We start from the raw sequence: 21,385 nt of genomic DNA on the forward strand, positions 1-21,385 counted from the left end.
ATGTTAAAAAATGATTCATATAACTTTCAGATATAATTTCAGAATACAAAAAATATATCAGGCACTAAAATACAATATTATAAAACTACCCTTCTTTCCTGACTAAGCCACAAATAAGCTAAATAAATTCCATTACTGTTCTGAAATATGACTTTATACAACACAGGTGAAACTTGTTTTTGTACTCTTTGGCCACAAAATTGAACTAACAAGTTTAAAAGTTCTGCACATTACAATATGCTCTTTCTATTGGTTCTAAAATTTTCATTAGAAAAGAGTAGATGTAAGTGAATAATTTGCTTGAAAGGCATAAGAAAAATAGGAAGGAGCCTCTCTGGCAGGTTTAACAAATATATCAAAAAAGTAGATTCCTTGTCAGTACATGTAGTGTGTTTCTAATAAGTTAGACATTATAGAAGTTGTATCATTGAAAATCTAAAGGGCAGAGTTCAAAGAACAGAGATGTCACATGATGCAGATGAATGAAGACAGACATTTTTAAATATTTCCTTTAGAAACTAAAACTCATTAAAATTTCAATTATAATCTATGTTTTAATGCCACTTGTATCAACATATATTTTTAATAAAGTTGTTTAATTACCTTCTGAGTGGTACTCTGTAAAAATGTCATGACATGAACATTTTAAACCAACCATCAGCATAAAATAAAGAAAGTCAGTGGATACCAGTATGATAGATATATTTATAATAATAATAAAAATAAACAACAAAAACTGAACTCAGCAGATGTGAAGATAAACTGACTAAAATTATAATAAGAGGGTTGGACACGAGCAAATTAAGTCTGAATACAGGTAAAAGTAATGCAACATATTACACACTTTTTACCTTTATGCTGACTAAGTGTTGATAACCAGAGAGCTGGATTGACTTCTATTTCTGAAGGAGGTATAAGAAGGGAGTGGTGGCCTGAATACACACTGTTAGAATAATATTCAATAACATACACCATATTATTTACCATATTATACAACCTTTTTTTAAACAGTATTCCACACTGCTCATGAAACTAGAATGTAAAACTGTATTTACTGTTCATATATAGTATCGTTCAGTGTCTGCATGATTCATGTAATTCCTCATAAACTACTTGTCACTCCAACTTCTAAATGATACCAAACAAAGTCTTAATCCCAAAGTTTGAATACAGGTAAATTTTTCACTCCATTTTTTGTGAAACCCAAGGATTTCTCAAAAAAAACCTCTCCTAAACTGCTAGGTCCACCTTTTTCTAGATGGTGTCAAACAATCTTGATCTTGTGGTTTGCATAAAGATAAAACTTTTCATCCAACCCCTTAGGAAACTGAGATATTTCTCACAAAAAAACATTTTTACATGGATTCCCTAAAGGTGGACCCCAAATTTGGCACCAATTTACCTTAGAGCATATAAGTAAGTAGGCCTACTACTTACCATTTGTAATTTGATTAAAGAAATTAAATTTGAATTATAATGACAATGATACCATAAAATAGTAGTTCAAAAATTAAGTCTGCATTAAAACAGCTCTGTAAATGTGGTTCATAAACCTACAGATCTACTTGTAATAATTAATACTTCACCAAGTTACAAACTGGTTTAAAACACAACGTTGTACATATACCAAGTCAATACAGTAAAGAGACCTACTATAATGAACAAAATAAACACTCTATCTCCATTAACAATTTAAATATATTTTAGGAGGAACCTAAATAAAATAAAAAATTTAAAAATGGGGATTTCAAACTAACATTTTCTTCCAAAAACATTTTGTTGGGTATTGTATTCTGTCTTAAGTATATTTAACTACCAATATTAAAACAACTGAAAAGTAATATGCAACAATAAGATGAAGCTTATTAATAAGGTTTAGAGAATATAGGGGTTTAATTTTATATAAAAAACTTTAGTTTTCATAAGTTAAACCATGTAAAACACAGAGAAAACAAGTGAAATATCAAAAAAATATAACATATATATCCTAGAATACTTTTTACTAAAAAATGAGCTCAAAACAAGTTTATGTAACATCAAAGTACACGAGAGATAAACACATTTCTTTAAAAATATGTGACAAATTATTTCCAAGTAAAATCAATGCAATTACAACCATGTCCAAATACAAAAAATTAAAATACTTTAAATCATGTTTTGTGTTTTTTATCTGGCAATAAAACAGATATCTTACCTATTCAAACACCAAAGCACAAATCCCAGACCACAGTAAGGGTCCAAGCACAGAGCTACATGACGTGAGGGGTATAACTCACATGCTAGTTTGATACTTTTGCAGAGAGATGTAGCTGCAGCATGTGACATCTGAAATCAATCAAAGCAATTTATTTCATTCAAGAATAGCTTTTTTTAAATATATAATAATTGTTTTTTGTGAATTCACATTCAACTCTAAGTTACAAAAAACAAAAGCTCAAATCAGTCATATCTTTTGTTGCTGAAACTTAAACATATTTCTAAAAACGAAAGTTAGTGAAAATCCTTCAAAGAATACAACCTCAGGTATTTTACCTTTAATATTTCCAAGGCAAATGATACTTAGATGCAGTCAAAAACAAAAGCCGAGAACAAACATCAATCTTTAACCTCATTATGACCTTCTAGAGGTAGCTGAGAGACATGAGACTGTTTTTGATATTACAGTGTTTTTCAGCACATTACCATAGTACAAGATTCAATACTATTCACTTACAGCAAAGTTAGTGAGGCTATTTGCTTCCATTCCTAATATCAAACAACTGATTACAGGGAAGGCAACCAATCATCAAATCAACACCCCCACTAAGGCTACTCTTTACCAATAACTAATGAGACTGACCCTAACTATATAATGCCCTCATGGTTAAAGAGGCAATCTTGTTCATGATGAGTTTCAATTCTGCAACCCATACATTGAAAGTACCCTAATCAACAACCTATCCCAGAAGGAATAAATTCTGTTAGCAGAAGATAACCTTGAAAAGAAACTCATTTTATGTATCTATTTCTACTAATATAAGCTAAAAAATCTGATGGCATTTGAGTACACATTAATTTGTTTAATGTATGAGTAAATGCTGAAATCTAGTTAAATAATCAAAATTTGTGATTATTTCTTTCTGACATTCCTTAGTAAAGTTCTTCTCTTAATTGTGTTGAAACCCATAATAAATTTTTTGAGCTTGCATTTATTTCAGAGTTGAAATGGATAAAACAGTATGCATATAGGCTTTCCAAAACAGCAAATTTTAAGCTTTTTACAAGATATACTTGTATTGGTCGATTATACAGCAATCTTCATTACAATGCAACCCTCATTTTCAGAAATCCTGGGGAAACAATTAGCATGTCTTAACATCCTTTTTCAGGTCTGTAAGATCAACACTTTAACTAAACAGTCTACAGATGGATTGGCTGCAAGAATTAGTGATACTCTTGAGTAAGAATCTAGTGTTCATGTATAAACAGGTGCTATCTGGATGTCTAGAAACGTGACAGGCTAGATTAGGGGGATGGGTCCTGTGCCAGGCCATAATTATAATGTTACTATGAAATTTACATCCTGATTATTATTTTAAAAATTTGTTTTCATATACATTCACCCATATATTAGAATTTTTTCTTGTTAGACTGTATAGGACATTTCTTTTCAATCACAAAAACTGATAATCATTTAAACCATAAATTATTTCACAACATACACACACAGTTTTACACAGTTTGTTGTCACTCATCATCTCTTAAAAACTTTGTATTGATATGGTACATAATAAGCAATAATAGGTAATTATACAACACCACATGTGTTTCTGTGTGTACCTAAAAATGAGGTTAAGCTTATCTTATAATACAATTGTAAATACACATGTATTACTTTTATTCCAGCCAACATTCCAGTTGTGCTAACACTAAAGTCTAAGTAGGCTATCATTTCTGGAGTGGCCGTCCTATAAATGTTAGCCATTTTCTTCTTGGGTAGGTCATCAGTGTCAAGAGTTGTGGGCCATGACTTGATATCCACTACATTTCCTGCTTCCTTTAATAGAGTTAAAAAATAAAAGACTTGATTTTTGCTTTACAACTTTTATTGTGAAAAAAATATAATTTTATCAGTTCACTCTGGCAAATGTTTCAGTGGGTAAAAATGACAATAGTAATTTTTGTAGTGTACTTTTTAATGAAAACATCCTCAAAACAGGTATGAAATATTGTATTATACAACAATAATTAAATACCAGAAGAAAAATAGTCAACTGTTCAACAGTGCTCAAATTTTGGGTCTCATTGTGCAAATATTAAATGTTAATACCATTAGAATAATGATAGCAACATTTGACAATCCTGTATCTGAAGATGACCTAAGAAAATCAAAATGTTCTTCTCTGCTTTATTAGTGAAAGTGTTAAAATCCATACCAGCCATCCTGAGATACATTTTTACTTCAAGTGAAATTCTCGCCATCATGAATTTGACAGTTCTATAAATACTGTAATGCACCTCCAAAAAATATATGATATGTGTGTGTGTGTGTGTGTGTGTGTGTGTGTGTACAGTGGAACCCCTCTAAGCAGCCAACCCTTGAAAGCAGTCATTCAATCACAGTCCCTTTTTTTGTTTACATAATCCCTAATATGTAGAGTGGAACCCCTCTAATCAGGCCAGTTTGTCTCAGTCCCGAAGGTGGCTGCTTTAGAGGGGTTCCACTGTATATCAAAATATATTCTCATAGATCAAATAAACTGTCTAACCAAGTGATAAATTAATAATTTGTGAAGTTTAAGCATATATTTTTCTACCACACCTTTGATTTGAGGAGCTTTATGACAGGAGACGTTGATAAAATTATCACAGATTTGCTAATGTCAACAATCATTCTAACTGTTGGCAGTGTTGTTTGCAAGTTCTGGGGATGAGGTGGTCTAATACTAACTGGAACAACACCTAAAAAAATTACAAAGAAAAACTGAAACCAGAACAATTCAAAACTGCATTTCACCTTTGTAAGTTTTATTCAACTATTCCACAAACTTAAACTTCTTCTAATCAACTGAGTACATGCTTGGTTAATTATTGACTGTTTTATAATAAAAGGATTGCATGCACGAAAAACCATGAATTTTACAAGGGCAGTAGTATAAAAACAATCTCATATTCTTTGTTATTCAGTTTTAAGAATATGTCTTCTTCTTAAGTCTATGAATTCAAGCATGGATGACATATATACAAGCTATAGATAAAACTGTGTGATGTACAATTTATTTTAGAAAACTATACTAATACTGAGTTTGAAAAGTATTAATAAATAAATTTATTTTCCACATAAATAAATTTTCAGTAACTATTTTTTCTTTTGTTGTTTTAAATATTTTGGCATAGATACTCAAGGGCTATCTGTACTAACCATTCCAAAATTATTTAAGATATTTACAAGTTGGGAGAATTAAATATATGACACACAACAAATGTGTTGTTGTTAATGTTTCTGGCCTAAAGCCTTCTTAAAAAGGTAACCTTGAAAAGAGAATTAATGTTTTGGGCCCAAAAGCTTCTTAAAAAACAGTGATGTCAAAAACACGGATCAGCTGTAGTGTTTAACGTATACATATTAACAAGTATACAGGAAGTGTTTCTAACAATGCTGTTAGGGGGTTTAACAAAAGAGACAATGAATAGAAACATAATAGATAATCTAGGTAAAAGCAAAATAAAACCTTCAGTGAAATAAAACTTTTTTACTTAATCCATCAGAGAATAAAGTGTGTATACTGAAAGTGAGATGTTATTCACATTCTTATATTTGTCTGTCCTTTGGAGCAGTTATCACAATCTAAAGATGTGAAAAGTCATTGTTTTTGCCAGCAATGACTGTTGGGAAATAAGTTTGTCAGAGTTACCATTAATTATGTCACAATGACATTCCCTCATAAAATGTCAGGAAATGGGTTTGTCACAGTCACCATAAATTATGTGACAATGAGATTCCTTCATAAATAATGAGAAAAGGATTTGTCAGAAGTACCATTAATTATATGACAATGATAATCCCTTCTAAAATTACCATTAATTGTGTGACAATGAGATACCCTCATAAAATGTAGGGAAATGGGTTTGTCAGAATTACCATTAATTATGTCACAATGATATTCCATCATTCACTGACTACACATTAAGTCTCACTAATGTATAAAATTTGATACAAGTTACAGATTATTCAGTATTAAATGACTGATATACAAGTGAAAGGTCAATCAATAATCAATTTATTAATTTAAGGCAGTCACAGATAGTTGTCCCAGCCTACAGTACCCACTGGTTGAGAATTACTAGACTAGAGGGAAGACAGTTGGTCAACAGAATCTAACAAAAACTATCAGAATGCTCACTCCAACTGAAGTGATGTCAAACCCTGTGAACAGCAAGTACCATAATTTAGGGATATTTCCAATGCCATTCAAATAATAAAATATATGATCTACATGCATATCTGAAATAACATTTAAAGTAATTATTTTTCAATGTCTTTTATTTAATATAAAATTTCATTGATATAAATATTTTACAAATTTGATCATATCAAGTTATTGGAGCGCATTTTTGTCTTAAGAATAAATACAGAGTTAATTTAACAGCCTAAGTATGGGTATTTACAAAGATATTTTTAAAATTGTCCCAGCACAGAGTTTTACTCTTAGTGAAAACATTAATTAAAAAAATCTTATTCAAAGCCACCGTTTACTGTTGTTAATTGTATAAAGTCATGTTAATAATGTTTAAAACAACATGATGCACAAAAGGCAAAACTGGACTTTCATTTCCAAAATAGTTTACAAAGCAGTTTTAAAATCCAAATTAAGTATTAAAATAAATAAAAGAAAAATGTCGCAAGCCTTACCCACATAAAGGCAGCCATAGAAGGCACAGATAAGGTCGATACCTGGAGGGTAGATAAGAGCCACATGGTCACCTGTGTTGAGCTTTCCTTTCTCTAACAACATACAACCAACTCTTTCTGATCTCTTCTGTAATTGTGAACATGTAAGAGATGCTGCTATGCTTCCCTATGAAAAAAAGAATAATATACAAGATTTCAAACAGCTAAAATTGGATGGTAGAAATAATGGAAAATTTTTTTTTAATGATGCAAGTTTGTCTTTTTAAAATTCTTCAAGCCTGTAAAAAACAAACAATTCAATGCCTTGGGCATTTAATTAGATTTGGGGGTAGATTGATAGAGGTTGTGATAATGAGTAATAAATATCAAATTGGGTATAAGTGAGCTTCAAACTTGGTATTAATGATGCACAAAAATCATGATCATTGGCTGAAATTCTCCATTATGTTTGATTAGTTGTCAAGGAGACAAATTGACAAAATGTTACAATTAGTAAATTTCAATGTCATACAGCTGACTAAAGAGGAATGTCTTTAAGAAATAATTATTTTCATGTTTCAAGCTATACGTATTCACCAAGAACATAACTTAAAAGTATATAAAAATCAATATGCAACTGAAGCAATACTTAAAGGAGATGACCAAATACACATAAAAAGTGTTGTTCTTATGAAATACTAGAAATAGAATAGTCAATTCTCCATACATATACTGTTACTACATTACAATTAATTTTTAGAAAACATATTCATAAAACTTTATTTTGATATGATTTTCATAAAATATATTAGTCATTATTTGCAATCACATGATGGGCATTCATCTTGTTTAACATAAGATATAAGAATCTTGAAATAAATTTAGAGGATCCTTTTCATAATTTGAACCATATTTTGACAAGTAGGAAATATCACAGTTGGTTCAATACCATATTACATACTACAACCAACTAGCAACATTTTACCAATATCTACTGGGATCTTGACAATAAGGTATTATCAAATAACACTATTTGAAGGGATCAGTACAGTTATGGAGTCGATGCACAGGAAAAATGTACACATTTTTCTATCTCTAATATTTTGAAGACAAATTTTTTTTATTCAACTACAAGCATTACAACTTTTAAACAAACTAGTTTTTAACTTTGAATTCAAGCATTTTTATAAACTGTAGAAAATACTGACATTTATAGGGCACTAATACTGTAATATCCATTATTTTTGCATTCAATGATCATAAAAATGTTAGAAAACTTTAAAAATATCCCAACATTTATAAAACTTAAATGTAACAGTCACCTTAATAAAGCAAGTATTGTATTTTAATACAAAGTAATAACTATTATTCAAATACTTACTTTTGAGTTCAATAACGTAAAAATTGTGTGATCAGGTGTAATACCTGCCCTCCATCGCAGGACTTCAGAGATAAATTGATACTTGCGTGCAGCATCCCCCACATCTTCAATTAATGTTATGTCTCTTCCTTGTGCCGATGCAAGTCTCACTCCCTGTACCATGCTTCCAACTAACACAGAAGCAGGACCAACATCTGTACAAAATATTAAATTCTGTTCTCAGAATTGATGTTTCTTTAATTTCTTATATGATACAATTAACACTGATGTCAGACACACCTATATACATAAATATATATATCAAAAATAAAGACGGACCTTTATGGTAAAGAAAAAAGAATGTAGATAAACATGAAGTAAATAGGATTTTCAAATAAAGCACAAACAAGTTTATGAAAAGTAGAATAACACAATTTTTTTATGACATAACTATCTGTTTTGTTGTATTTACTCTCAGAAAATAGTACAAAAAACACCTGTACCTTATACTTACTTTATGATAGCCTTCGTTTATACATTTTTCTTTTTTATATCATTACAGTATCTCTGAGTGTCAGCATCAAATTGTTATTTACTAACCAACATGAAATATTTAGTAATGCAATGGTTATGGTATTTAAAAAAGTATCTGCTTGTAATTTTACACGTGTTACTCTCTTGTTCAAGAATAGCACAAAATATTCTCCTGGGTTTCCTCACTGAAAAAATGAAATTGTATTGTATCACTACAAATCTACATATTTTCTTTACATTTTTAGGCTTACATCACCAATTATAGAATATTATCACAGTTCTATTTCATCACTGATATGCAAACAGTCAACAAATATCTAGAAGTTTAAATATTTCGGAAAAGACAAAGGGGTATCATTAAGGTTTAGTTTCAAATGTTTAATTAACAAAACCTCCTGTATTTGAAATCTTTATTTGTTTTCTGCTGAGTAGAGAATTTTCAAGTCTTTATTATAAGGCATCCCCCTTTATCTTTATTACAAACTATCCCATTGTATCTTTTATTTCCTTCACTTGGTCAAATACATATAAATTTGTAAATAACATATTACTGACATACCACTTGAATCAAATCTTTCATGCTGAAAAGGCCTTTAAAGTATGATTGATATTTAAAGATGACTTTCAGTGAAATTTGTGGTCATGAGGGACTTAAAATGTTCACTATTTTTTCTTTACTTTAAACTGTAAAGAACCCAGAAATAGTAATACAATTGTTGGTTTATAATCACCAGTCATTAGTGTTTGAGAAGTGTTCACTTTTTTTGCAAGTATTTATAAAAGGCCCTAGGTATCAAACTAATATAGTAACAGGTTGTCAAAAGGCTTTGAAAAGAAGCAGCAATATCCTTCCCTAAAAATAATTACAGGATAATAGGCCAATTTATTTGAAAAAATATTAAAAAAAAAAAATCATACAAAAAATCAAAGATAGAATGGTGTGAAGTCTGGTAAAGTTTAACTATTAGAACACCAATATGATGTTTCTCACATTGCTCATTTGAAGACTTTTTATTATTGCATCTCAATATACGTGCAAACAAACAAGAGTTAAAAAAAACCATGTATGCATGGATGCCGGGACTAGGGGAGCAATAGGGACACGTGCCCCCATTTATTTTTTTTTGACAAAGGAAAAAACTGTCCTCTTCAAAAACTACAAATTATTACATTAAAGATACAATAAAGGTATAAAACAGCATGTTAAACATTAACATATAAGATACAATAAAGGTATAAAACAGCATGTTAAACATTAACATATAAGATGGGTTGTAGTTGCCAGAACTCTTATTGATTCATAAATTACCATTTCTTTTTGACAAATCAGTAAAAATGCTAAAGATGTCTCTATAGATTCAACTTTAATGTAGCAGAGAGAAAAACAACATGTAGACATGCTCAGAACATTCACATTTAATATATCACTTTGGAATATTTTAAATTGATTTCAATTACTTTCAGATAATTCAAATACCACTAATATTTCCATACTCTACCAATAACTTCTATACTGTATCAAAAGTAACAGATTTGAACAATTAGATATTGTAGCATTTGTAATTGTAATGATTATTATTATCTATTTTTCATTATCTTGCTACTTTAAAATTTATGTAACTGAACAAATTACACATTACTTCCATTGTGATAAAAACTATTTTTCATTCATTTTTGTAACAAAAAAACAAAAATGTCCTATATTTTCATTTTTCTATATTATTTACAGATTATGTACAACAATTCCTTTCTATAAAGTACAAAAAAAAATAAATTTTACTGTTGAAATTTAGATATCTGTATTATTTGAATAATACACCATGGCTGAAACAGTTTCCTAATTTTCAAGTGGGATTAGATAAGAGCAAGGAAAAAAAATTTAAGGATGTGCTAAATTCAGAAAGATATAATTTAATTGGCTTATTTCACATTTAAAATAGTTATAAACTTAACAAAGTTACTGGTGTTTTCACTGTTTTTCCAAAAAAGGCTTAACAGTAAAATTATTTCCAGAAAACATAGTTATTTGGTACATGTTTTTACTTAAAGACTTAAAAGTCTGCCTAATGGATACGGAAAGTATCATAATATTTATTTCCAAATGTTTTTTTTAACCTTTCTTAAATTATATTTTATACCATAAGATTAATACTATTTTAAACTAGAATTAAAAATTGAAATTACAAGAAACAGAAAGCAAAAATTATCAATATAAGAAACATACTAAATATGTTAAAAGATGACCAATAATTATACAAAAAATAATGATAAACAGTTTTGAATTTAAAATATGAAAGGAACAATCTCTGAAGCACATAAATATAATTAACATTAAACACGAGGTTACAGATGTACTTTGAGTTAATAATAACAATAGAAAAACATTTACAAAAAACAAATCTACCTGAGTGAACTTCACGAGGTTTAGGAAGGTTTGTAACACAGGTGTGGGGACACATTAAAACATTAGCAGGATGAAGACTTCCTTCTAGAAATCTTCGCTTGGTTTCTGACAAATGGATACCACCTAATGGGGTCTAAAAATATTAAGAATCATATAAAGTAACAAACTTTAAGCAGCTTCTGACATACTGTTGATACCAATTTAGATTAGCAAATTAGAATATAAACATAACATTCAGCACTCATGGTAAGCAACTTCATTAAAAAAAATTTTCTTTTCTCTAAAGACGGCCTTACACACATTCATACAATGCAATTTACAAAGAGTTAAAAATTTAGAAAAAAAAATTTACCTTGACTATCTAGTGGATTAATATTACTGACAATTGGATAACTAAGACTCACTATTCAGTTAAAATTAAAAAATGCCTTTACAAAAATTAAATTACAGTATCTTCAAGATCATTAACAATTCTGAACATACAACAACCACTGCCTAACTTCTAAGCACCTGCAGGTATAACACAGAAAAACAAAAGACATCAAAAACAAGATCTAATATCTACAAACAATTCTCTCACCTTTGGCAAATAGTTTGGTGGGACTAGAGCTAAGCAATAAATACCCACTTGGTGAATACTGTCTACAGCTTGCAGAACTCTGCTAATCCATTGGAAACTCTAAATAAAGAAAAGAGTGGACACTGTTAGTACCAAGTACATAGCAATATAACAATCACACAGTATCTCTGTCTATAGCCATTTCAATTTCCAAGCTGAACATCATGAAGCAATAAACCTTGAAAACAATTTTGGTCTGGTTTTTGTTTTTAAAGAATTCCAAATTATTTAGCAGTATGAAATCATTTTACTTTAAATTCAACATGAAATTTCAGTGTTTCTGGGAACACATCCAATGCTGTATTTTCTTTAGCACTTAATTGTTTCGATACATTCCATCAACAAACAAGAGCATTAATCAGAGGAAATAAGAAAATCTAATACTTCATAATTTGCCTTTTTTTTTGGACTGAAAATGAAAAGGTAAACCTTTCTTGAAACCACTTTAACTATTTTATATGGGATTTTAAAGACTACAAACGTTTCAAATAAACATAATTTGTCAGTCTAATTAATTTCATTGGGAAATGTATTAGTTACCTCTTCCTCGGTGCAATCAGGTCTTTGTTCTGCTATAACACAGATTCTTTCATCCCTGAGCACACGAATTGAGAACACAGCAATTCTAAACAAAAGAAAATGAAAATTTCCCTATTTATAAACTACTGAGAAGAAATATATATAGTGACTTTACATACATAGATATTTCAAATTGTATTTAATCTATTGTAGGCTCTGCTGACTACTAAAAAAGCCTTATAAACAGTTATTTCACAATAAACCTCATGGTTACAATAAACTTAAAAATATCTGTATTTTATTTGTTTGTAATTAAGTATAAAGCTACACAATGGACTATATGTGCTCTACCCAACACAGGTATCAAAGCCCAGTTTCTTGCACTTTAAGTCTGCAGACATAACACTATGCCACTGGGGGATAATATTTGAGCTTAGCAACCATATATCATAATTATCACATCATATCTGTAAAGTAACACAACATACAGATGTGTTATAATTATCAAAAAATGACCAACTTCTCATATTTACAAACAGGAGTTTAAATAAAGAAATATCACCTAATTTTTAAAACATTAATTATTACAAAAAACAAATATGCTAATTAATTTTCTTCTAGTCTCAAAATAACTAGTTATACAGGCCTACAATGGTTTTATTGTCTTAAAGTTTTTGTGTGTTCTACAGTAATTCCCGTACACTGAATCTATAAATGGTACACATTTTTCTCCATCACATACAGATTTTTCACAAAATATTACATGCACTTTAAGTAAGTGAATCATTCTCATTGAATTTGGATCACATTTTGTAATGCTTAAAACATTAACTACCTCTGGCTATATTTCTCTAGACCAAAATCAATTGTTCTAAAACCCAAACATAATAATAATAAATTTTCATTGTGGTTATAAAAGAAATAAGAATTTGATCTAAGTAATAGTTTTTTTCTTTCCAATTTGTTTAAAAATCCTTACAGAAAAAATAAATACTTTTGAAATCTGCATAGCGAGTTATGGAAAATCCATTATTAAAATTAAACCTTTTATGAAGTTTAAATTCATAGCCTATTGTTATTAAAGAATTGTATGTATTATACAATATCTTTATTAAAAACTGTATGCCTTATGATATATTTTTTTAAAAAATATCTGTAATTCTCTGTTTCAGGGCATGCTCAAACTTAAACTAAGGAAACAATTTCAGACACACTTGTTTTTGGATATTTACACACATAGACTAAAAGGCTATCTGTGTGAGCCATCCATAATTTTTGAGAGACTAAAAAGGACATCTAGTCAACACCAACCACTGACACTCCTGGACAACCCAAGTGTAGCTAAGTAGTAGGATTTGATTGTCACCCTTATAACACACACCCATGGACCCAGTGCATTGTGTTTGATTGTTACTTTTCTTGTCAGTAACAGGAGGCACAGATCCATAGTTAGGCATACTAATTAATGGGCCCGGTTTGTGACAAAGAGGATATATTTTCTAAATGCTATTAGTCATATAGGAAGTTGTACAACTTTTTTGCTTATCTAATTTCTAGAAAATTTCTGCTTAACCACATGGTTCAGAAATAGACTGAAGTTTACTATTTCTTTGTTCAGTACAACAGGTAAAATCTACTTCTCCTGAGAAGATATTGTGGTCTATTAAAATGGTCAATGGTCCTTTGCTGGCTGAAAAGATATCTGTACGTTACAACCAGAGAAAAATATATGAGAACTACAGTCACATGATAAAATTCTCACAGAAGAAAGAATATGATGTTTCTTTCAAAATAAAAGTATTTACTATTTTTCAATTCTACCCAACCATCCTAGTATTTACTTTAAGAAAATACTGTTTCAAGAGAAAGAAAACTACTTAACAATGCATTGAACCAACAGAAGCAACTGTGCTATTATCAGTGTAAGTAGTTTCACTGCACTTTGTTTTTGTGTTATAAGAATTGTATTCATTTTTCTCAAATGTATCCATTTTTTTCTTTGCTCAACACAGAATTAAAACTCAGTTAAGTTTTCAAATGCATATTGCTCCTAAATGTTCAGGTCAAACCTACTATCATTCAGTGAATCTATCTGATAGCTGCTTGGAAATCAGTTTTACCTGAAAATACTACAATTTTTCTATCACAAAAATATGTAAAGGTGCATTTACTTCATTTAATGCAAATTTGCTACCTCTCAAGTTTGAAAAACAGGAAAAACATGCATACAATAGCTTTTTTCCTGTTTTTTATATTTCTGGATTAAAAATGTGCATTATTTATATTTCTGGCCAATCCTGTAATAAAAATGTATTGTATTTTGTTTTCTAGCAGTTAAAAGTAAAACAAATTTGTATATTATGCACAACCTAAGATATGATTAAAATATAACAACTAAATATCAGGTATTAGCAGAATGAATACACATACATCAAATCTGGTTTATCTCTGTCTTTACTTCTAATGAAACCAGAGTTTTAAGGGCTTAAGTCATGTGTTACCAATTACTTCTAATTACATACACAACCTCCTTTTCTCAAGCAAAATCATGGGTTCCCAAAATAACAACTTCTACTTATGTAGTAAGGAAATTTTTTAAGACCCAAACTCCCACACAGAAGAGGAGTTATTATTCTAATATATTTCAATAATTTCGTTGATGCTTGTTTTCTAGCACATAGTTATATAAAGAGCTATCTGCACTCTATAAACAAACCACAGAGAACTGAAACCCAGATTTTCATAATGCAAGTCCCAAAACTTACTGTTGACCTACAGAGTAACCTCAGCATATTGCAGTGGCACCCTTACAAGTTTAATTATTGCATGTTATAAATCATTTTATAACCATTATTTTATAAATAATTTTTAAATAGAAGTATATTTATGATTTACTGTGTCTTGACTGCAACCCACAGTTTAAGAGCTGCTGAAACATTTTATTATTCTGATACCATTACAGCATAATATCCAAGCCACCTACATTCATGGACAAAAAATGTGTTCAAAGTGAAGCATTACTGAGAACGTTAATATCTTCATCCTTCCATACAAAAATAAATAACACAGAAAAAAATGCATCAAAGAATATGATTTTTGCATTAAGTTGTCTACAATGAAATATATATATCTTTACATTACTGAGAGCATAGCTAGTTTCATTTATACAGCACTCAAAGAATTACACTACATATTTTTTCTATCACTAATGACAACTTCTAAAAACAAATTCACAAAATGTTTGAATAATTCCATGCTACTTTATAATAACAGTCTTTATAATAGATGCTTATTCCATCAACCTGATTCTCACCTGCCACGATAAATAAATTTCATTGGGTCTACAGCCAGAACAGTTGCTATGAGGTCATCAGTATTATGCTTCCTTCCACTTACTTGCATCAAGCCATCTCGAGTACCACAAACAAACACAAGGCCCCCCTAACAGTAAGGACAAAAAAATATAACTTTGTTTTTTCCATTTATATAACTAAATAAATTGTACTAATAACATCAAATTGGAACTATTCAATATCAGGTAGGAACCTCAGATACAATATTTAGTAACACCTAAATTTCACCCTTTCCCATTAAGAATTTTGTCTTTATTATTCAGGTAAACTACTCAACAATGATTAGAAAATTATTATTTTGTAAACAGTAAAACTATCAACACTCACTACTCCAGTTTCCTAATTACTTCACTTGATCATACATTCATTAAAGCATGCAATAACCAAGTTTAATAAGGTAAAATTTCAGAACATTCTTGTATTATGTTTTTCTCTGTAGTAGCCACAGATTTAAAAGATTAGATGTTAATGAGCTTAACCACTCTCATTTATAATATTCATCAGTTCTAAAATTGAGCAGTTTGGTAACTAATATAATACTACCTAGTGTTGCAACATATTCTCTATAACAATAAGCCTTGTAACTTCCAGACAACAAACAAAAACTACAGTCAAGTCACTGGCTTATAACCTAAAACCTGTAACACATACATGAAAAAGTTTTTTTTTGTTCTTTTACAGAAAAATTAAATTTTAAATAAGATGAGCATATTTTCTACACAATCATATAACATTTAGAATATAAACTCTGTCACTATGGGCCCAATTGAATGGACCGAGTTCATGACTCCAAACTGATCTTATAATTTATAGTATTCTTTGTATCTTTAAAAAAATTTTTTCAAGCTTCCAGTAATCATTAAGATTCATCTGAAGATAAAAAAACAACAGTATTTTCAATGAAGTATTTCCAATAAAAATGTCTCTATGAATATATGGAATCAAATTATTGAGCAAATTTCATAACAAATTTTAAAATATTTTTCTTCATACAAAAAAATAACAAGTTTCATTTTTGTAATCACTAGAAACTTTTCCTTTTATCAGTTATTTTCTCTACCCTAATTGTAAATAAGATATACTAGCCTCACAAATGACAAAAACAAAATTCAAATAAATGTAAATTAACCTTTTTGGTTTTAAAATGGCTTTAACTTGTAACATAAAATTACATTTGTTTATACTAACTTTGCTGAATGATAGTTTAGACAAGGGACTTATTAGTACTGTTATTGAGCATTTATCTTTGACATAAGTTAATAGACAGATAGTGCCATATTCTAACACCTCCCAAAAACCTTTATTAAATTTTCTGTAACAGAACACACACTGTGGGGGAGGGTACACAAGCATCTTGTATACTTTAGTGAGTGCACTAGCATAATTTTGATGAGTGAAAAAATGAGGCTTTGATCCCAATAGAAGTTTATAATCATTGTAATGAGCACTGATTACCATCTGATTTACTGTGTTGTTTATTCTTTATTGGTAATTTCAATGTCTTATTACTTATGGTGACTAGATGTCCTGGTTTGGTCAAGACAATCTTGTCTTTTGGTAGATTGTCCCAGTGCCACAGAAAAAGGTTTTTGAGACACACAAAACATCCTGGTTTTATGACAAAGGCATCACACAATTAGCCATACTATATCGTAAATTTAGCATGCCTGCTGGATGTGCTCATTATTGTAACGTACATTATTCTGCTTCCAAACTTTCTTCAAAGTTCAGTATGTGCACTGTGAGAAACCCAAATCTGTTCCAGGTTTTTTAGTTAGTACAATAGTAGACCTATAACAGTTGATGTTTTTTAAATACTTTAAAAGCAGACTTCCTACCATTAAACCATAGTGTGTTATCTGCCTGTCAGTCAGTTTGTTTATTTGTTTTCAATTTCATGCAAAGCTATATGAGGGCTATTTGCACTAGCTGTCCCTAATTTAGCAGTGTAAGACTAGAGGTAAGTTAACTAGTCATCACTACCCATTACCAACTCTTGGGCTACTTTTTAGTCAAAGAATAGTGGGATTGACTGTAACATTATAACATCCCCACAGCTAAAAGAGCAAGCATGTTTGATGCGACAGAGATCTGAACCAGCAAGTCGAACATCCTAACCACCTGGCCATACCAAGCTCCATTTCAATCAAAAGACACTAAAATGAGGTCACATTAAGGGATGCTTAACACTGCAATTTGTACTGTCATGACATCAGTAAAACGAGCACATGCCACAAATCATGAAAAGAATTATGGAGGTTACAACACAGCATGACATACAAATTTCACAAGTAAGAATAAAATTATTTATTACTCTTAATTTCAGGTTTAGTTACTCTGGAAACAGAACATATATTGGGAACCTGCAGAAGTGTATCTAGTTGCATATTTATATTACATATACTTTACATATGTGAGAACTTCAACAGCAGTTGGAAGTAGCTCAACTTAGTGAAATATAAATATTATTGTTTGTTTGTTTGTGGTTAAGTGCAAAGCTAAACAATGAGCTGTTTGTACTCTGCCTACCACAAGTTTCAGAACTTGGCTTCTAGCATTGTAAGTTCATAGACATACTGCTGTGTCACTGAAGGATGTGTAACTATTATATAGTCTTCATTAATAGTTGAAAATGAATTTCTTTCTTTTTACCTCTTATAATAAAGATTATCTGCTGAAAAAAACTAGCAGAAATGTTACAGTACAAGATCTGTCAATGTAAGCAACACATACTATGTACATAATTCAAAATAATTTGTATCAAAAAATGGATTATATATACTGTATAATGTTAATAATAATGATAAGTATTAACCAATACCTTCATGATAAGACTACAGAAAATACTCAAGAAATGTTTTGTAAGTATGACAGTAACATCATTAAATTGTTATGTGGTTCACTTTGTATGAAATTTGAAATTAAAAATATTAAAGAATAAATTACTCCAATTACAAACTAAAACTGTCAGAAAAACTCTGAATAATGTTTCTATATTACAAATGATAAAAAAATCAGTGAATCATTCATAACTTATGATCAAAAGTAAGCTGACCCTACATGTCACTATTAAAAATACATAATTAATCATGAAGCAATTTTTTTATATAACAAATGACAATTTGGATGCAGTATCATTATGAATAATGAAGAAAACCAAACCATGTCTTCATTATAATGCACTTATCGATCAGTTGGGTGCCCTCATCACTAATATTTATTTATACTTATGAATCCATAAACTATGCTAACAAGTAAAATAATCTTCAATCATAAATGTAAGGTAAGTAATTTAATAATATTCAAAGTTATTTCAAACATTACAGCCATTAATAAAACTAAAATTTAAGAAGGACCATTATAAGCCATGCGAAAAAAAACTTTTTATCTTAGATCTTCATTAGTTAAACACGTATTTAACTCATGTTTCTCTGTGAAAAAGAAAACCTAACATTTGTTTATAAGGTTTTCTTATTTTAAGTAAACAGGACCTTTCCTATAAAATTAATCTTAAGGGAAAAATGGAACAAATCAAAACCAGTTTCCTGACAGCTTAACTTTATCAGTTTGACATCAAAGATAAATGGTTTTCAACATATGTTGCTGTTAGTGTTCATAATAGGATACAGCACAAAAGATAAAAAAAATAAAATTATATTACAAACTTACAGGCCCAACAAAGCCCAATAAACCAGTCCTCACAAATTTCTGTTCACTCACAGCCCTCCCATCTGGATGTAAGGGTTGTACCTGTAGAGAAAATATTAATATATTTAATAGCTAACATTCATAGAAACATTAGGGCTTGCCACCTTTAAATTAGCTTCTTATGAAACTTTATATATATTATTTCGATATCTTATGATCTAATAAATAAATAAAAAATTCTAACAACAACGTTACCTTCAATTTTTAATCATAATCCAGTGGATAATATTGCTTTGTTTTCCCTATTCAAACATACAAAGGCTTCCATAATTGATTACAAAAACAAACAAGATTATACAATTGCTTATGTTAATGACAAACACATTTTTCACAAGGTATGTAAATTAACCAACACAATCAAGCAAATGAATCAAAGCAAGAAGTTGTTGAAATTCATGTTTCAATATTCTGTCATAAATATAACAGTACCACTGAGATTCAAAATTGAAAAATATATCATAATCAATAAAGTTGGAAAGTAAAATCAGTTGACTAAACATGTAATTTGTCTACTTAAGTGATAAGCTATGCAATGGGCTATATATCTGCTCTGCCCACTGCAACTGACCAAGAACCAAATATGAAGAGTAAAAAAGAAAAAGTATTCCTACTATTTACTGATGTTTTTCATTCTTTATATCCACTTTGAAAATAAATTGCACCAAATTGCAAAGATTTTCCAGGTAACAAGGTCTTCAACAATAAAAGCCAAGTAAAAGATAAAATGTAAAAAATGCAATCAACATGAGACCTAATTCCACTAATTTCTGCTGTATTTTAAAAAGCAGTGACTTTTATCAGTTTCTGGTCAATTCTTTACACTGAGTGTTATAACAGGCAAAATATAAAACATCTCAATGTGACAAAATACACTGATCCAGTGGTAGAGAATGGTACAGAAATAAGTTAGTAATTTGATGGTTAATTTAAATCAATAGCAAAGAAAATAAGTATCCTCATTAATTAAGTTTCACAATATAAACAGTATTTGTTAGACTATAATACAGATATATTTATAATAAGATCTCAGTATTTTATTTCTTTCAGGCAAATATTTTCAAATAGAACTGTAACATTGGTCAAGTTTATAAACACTGACCAAAAAAATTGAAATTTACACCAAGGTTAAATGATCTAGAAAGTAGTACTGCTGTAAGATTTATTTTATACGTTTAAATTTAGATGTTTACTAGAGGAATCATAATATTATGATGTGGAAAATTTGTGCAGTGAATAGAAAGGAAGTAAAATTTAAAAAACAAGTAATCAGTGATAATAGAGTTAGTTCTGAGATTCAGTTTAAGTTATTAAGTTAAGCAAGGAGTCAACATATATCAAGTTAGAGATTCAAATCAGAGTGAGTTCAGTGTCAATAAAATTATTCTTTGTCAGACAAGAGGGTTATTGTAACTGTTCTACTAGCCAGTTGTTCAATCAATTAGCTGTGAAATTTTACAAACAAGTTAATAAGTAAGGTAAGCCTAAATTTGTTCAGGAGTTTATGCAGAAAAGTTTATGTATTTGGAATCAGATCTAAAAATGGTTGTAATGAACATTTATCTTGGAAATAAACTAGTTCATTGTTCTTACATGAACTGCACTAAATTAACTTCAACAAGCAATCCAAAAGAAATCCACCCTATGAGCAAACACATGATGACAATATTTTCATTATAATTCTTTTGTTATTACTTAGCTGTTATTATGACTTCAAAGTCTCACATATTCATATTTATATCCAAATTTACTTTTATATATAATGCTGATGCAACACTGATGACTGCTAGAAATAAATTTTAAACAGTAGTTACATCAAATATTCTTATGAACAAACACTGAAGTTCTTATTTTAATGTAAATAGATTTTTAATATCATTTATCTTATATATACTTGTGATGAGGCCATGTAACACTTTAATATTGAAGCATATTTCAATCCACATTTAAATCAGTCATTGTCTTGCCAATGAAACACTTAAGGTTTCAATATGAAAGTGAGTACACTGTATGTTTGACA

At 29.5% G+C, this 21,385-nt stretch overlaps 1 protein-coding gene across 14 annotated transcripts in view; it reads right to left on the bottom strand.

Annotated features, from left to right (window-relative positions):
• Positions 1-21,385, bottom strand: part of LOC143222130 (disco-interacting protein 2-like) — a 159,711-nt gene that overhangs the window by 19,526 nt on the left and 118,800 nt on the right. For all 14 annotated transcript variants that reach the window (XM_076448138.1, XM_076448143.1, XM_076448144.1 and 11 more), the window contains 11 exons: positions 19,330-19,410; positions 15,621-15,748; positions 12,329-12,413; positions 11,750-11,848; positions 11,170-11,302; positions 8,253-8,446; positions 6,893-7,058; positions 4,802-4,941; positions 3,875-4,036; positions 2,195-2,325; positions 852-943 (listed from right to left, as the gene is read on the bottom strand). In XM_076448138.1, the coding sequence (XP_076304253.1) occupies positions 852-943; positions 2,195-2,325; positions 3,875-4,036; positions 4,802-4,941; positions 6,893-7,058; positions 8,253-8,446; positions 11,170-11,302; positions 11,750-11,848; positions 12,329-12,413; positions 15,621-15,748; positions 19,330-19,410 (1,411 nt within the window). The remainder of the gene's footprint in view (positions 1-851; positions 944-2,194; positions 2,326-3,874; positions 4,037-4,801; positions 4,942-6,892; positions 7,059-8,252; positions 8,447-11,169; positions 11,303-11,749; positions 11,849-12,328; positions 12,414-15,620; positions 15,749-19,329; positions 19,411-21,385) is intronic.

Source organism: Tachypleus tridentatus, chromosome 8 (assembly GCF_004210375.1).
Source record: "Tachypleus tridentatus isolate NWPU-2018 chromosome 8, ASM421037v1, whole genome shotgun sequence".
Classification (NCBI taxonomy): Eukaryota; Metazoa; Arthropoda; class Merostomata; order Xiphosura; family Limulidae; genus Tachypleus; species Tachypleus tridentatus.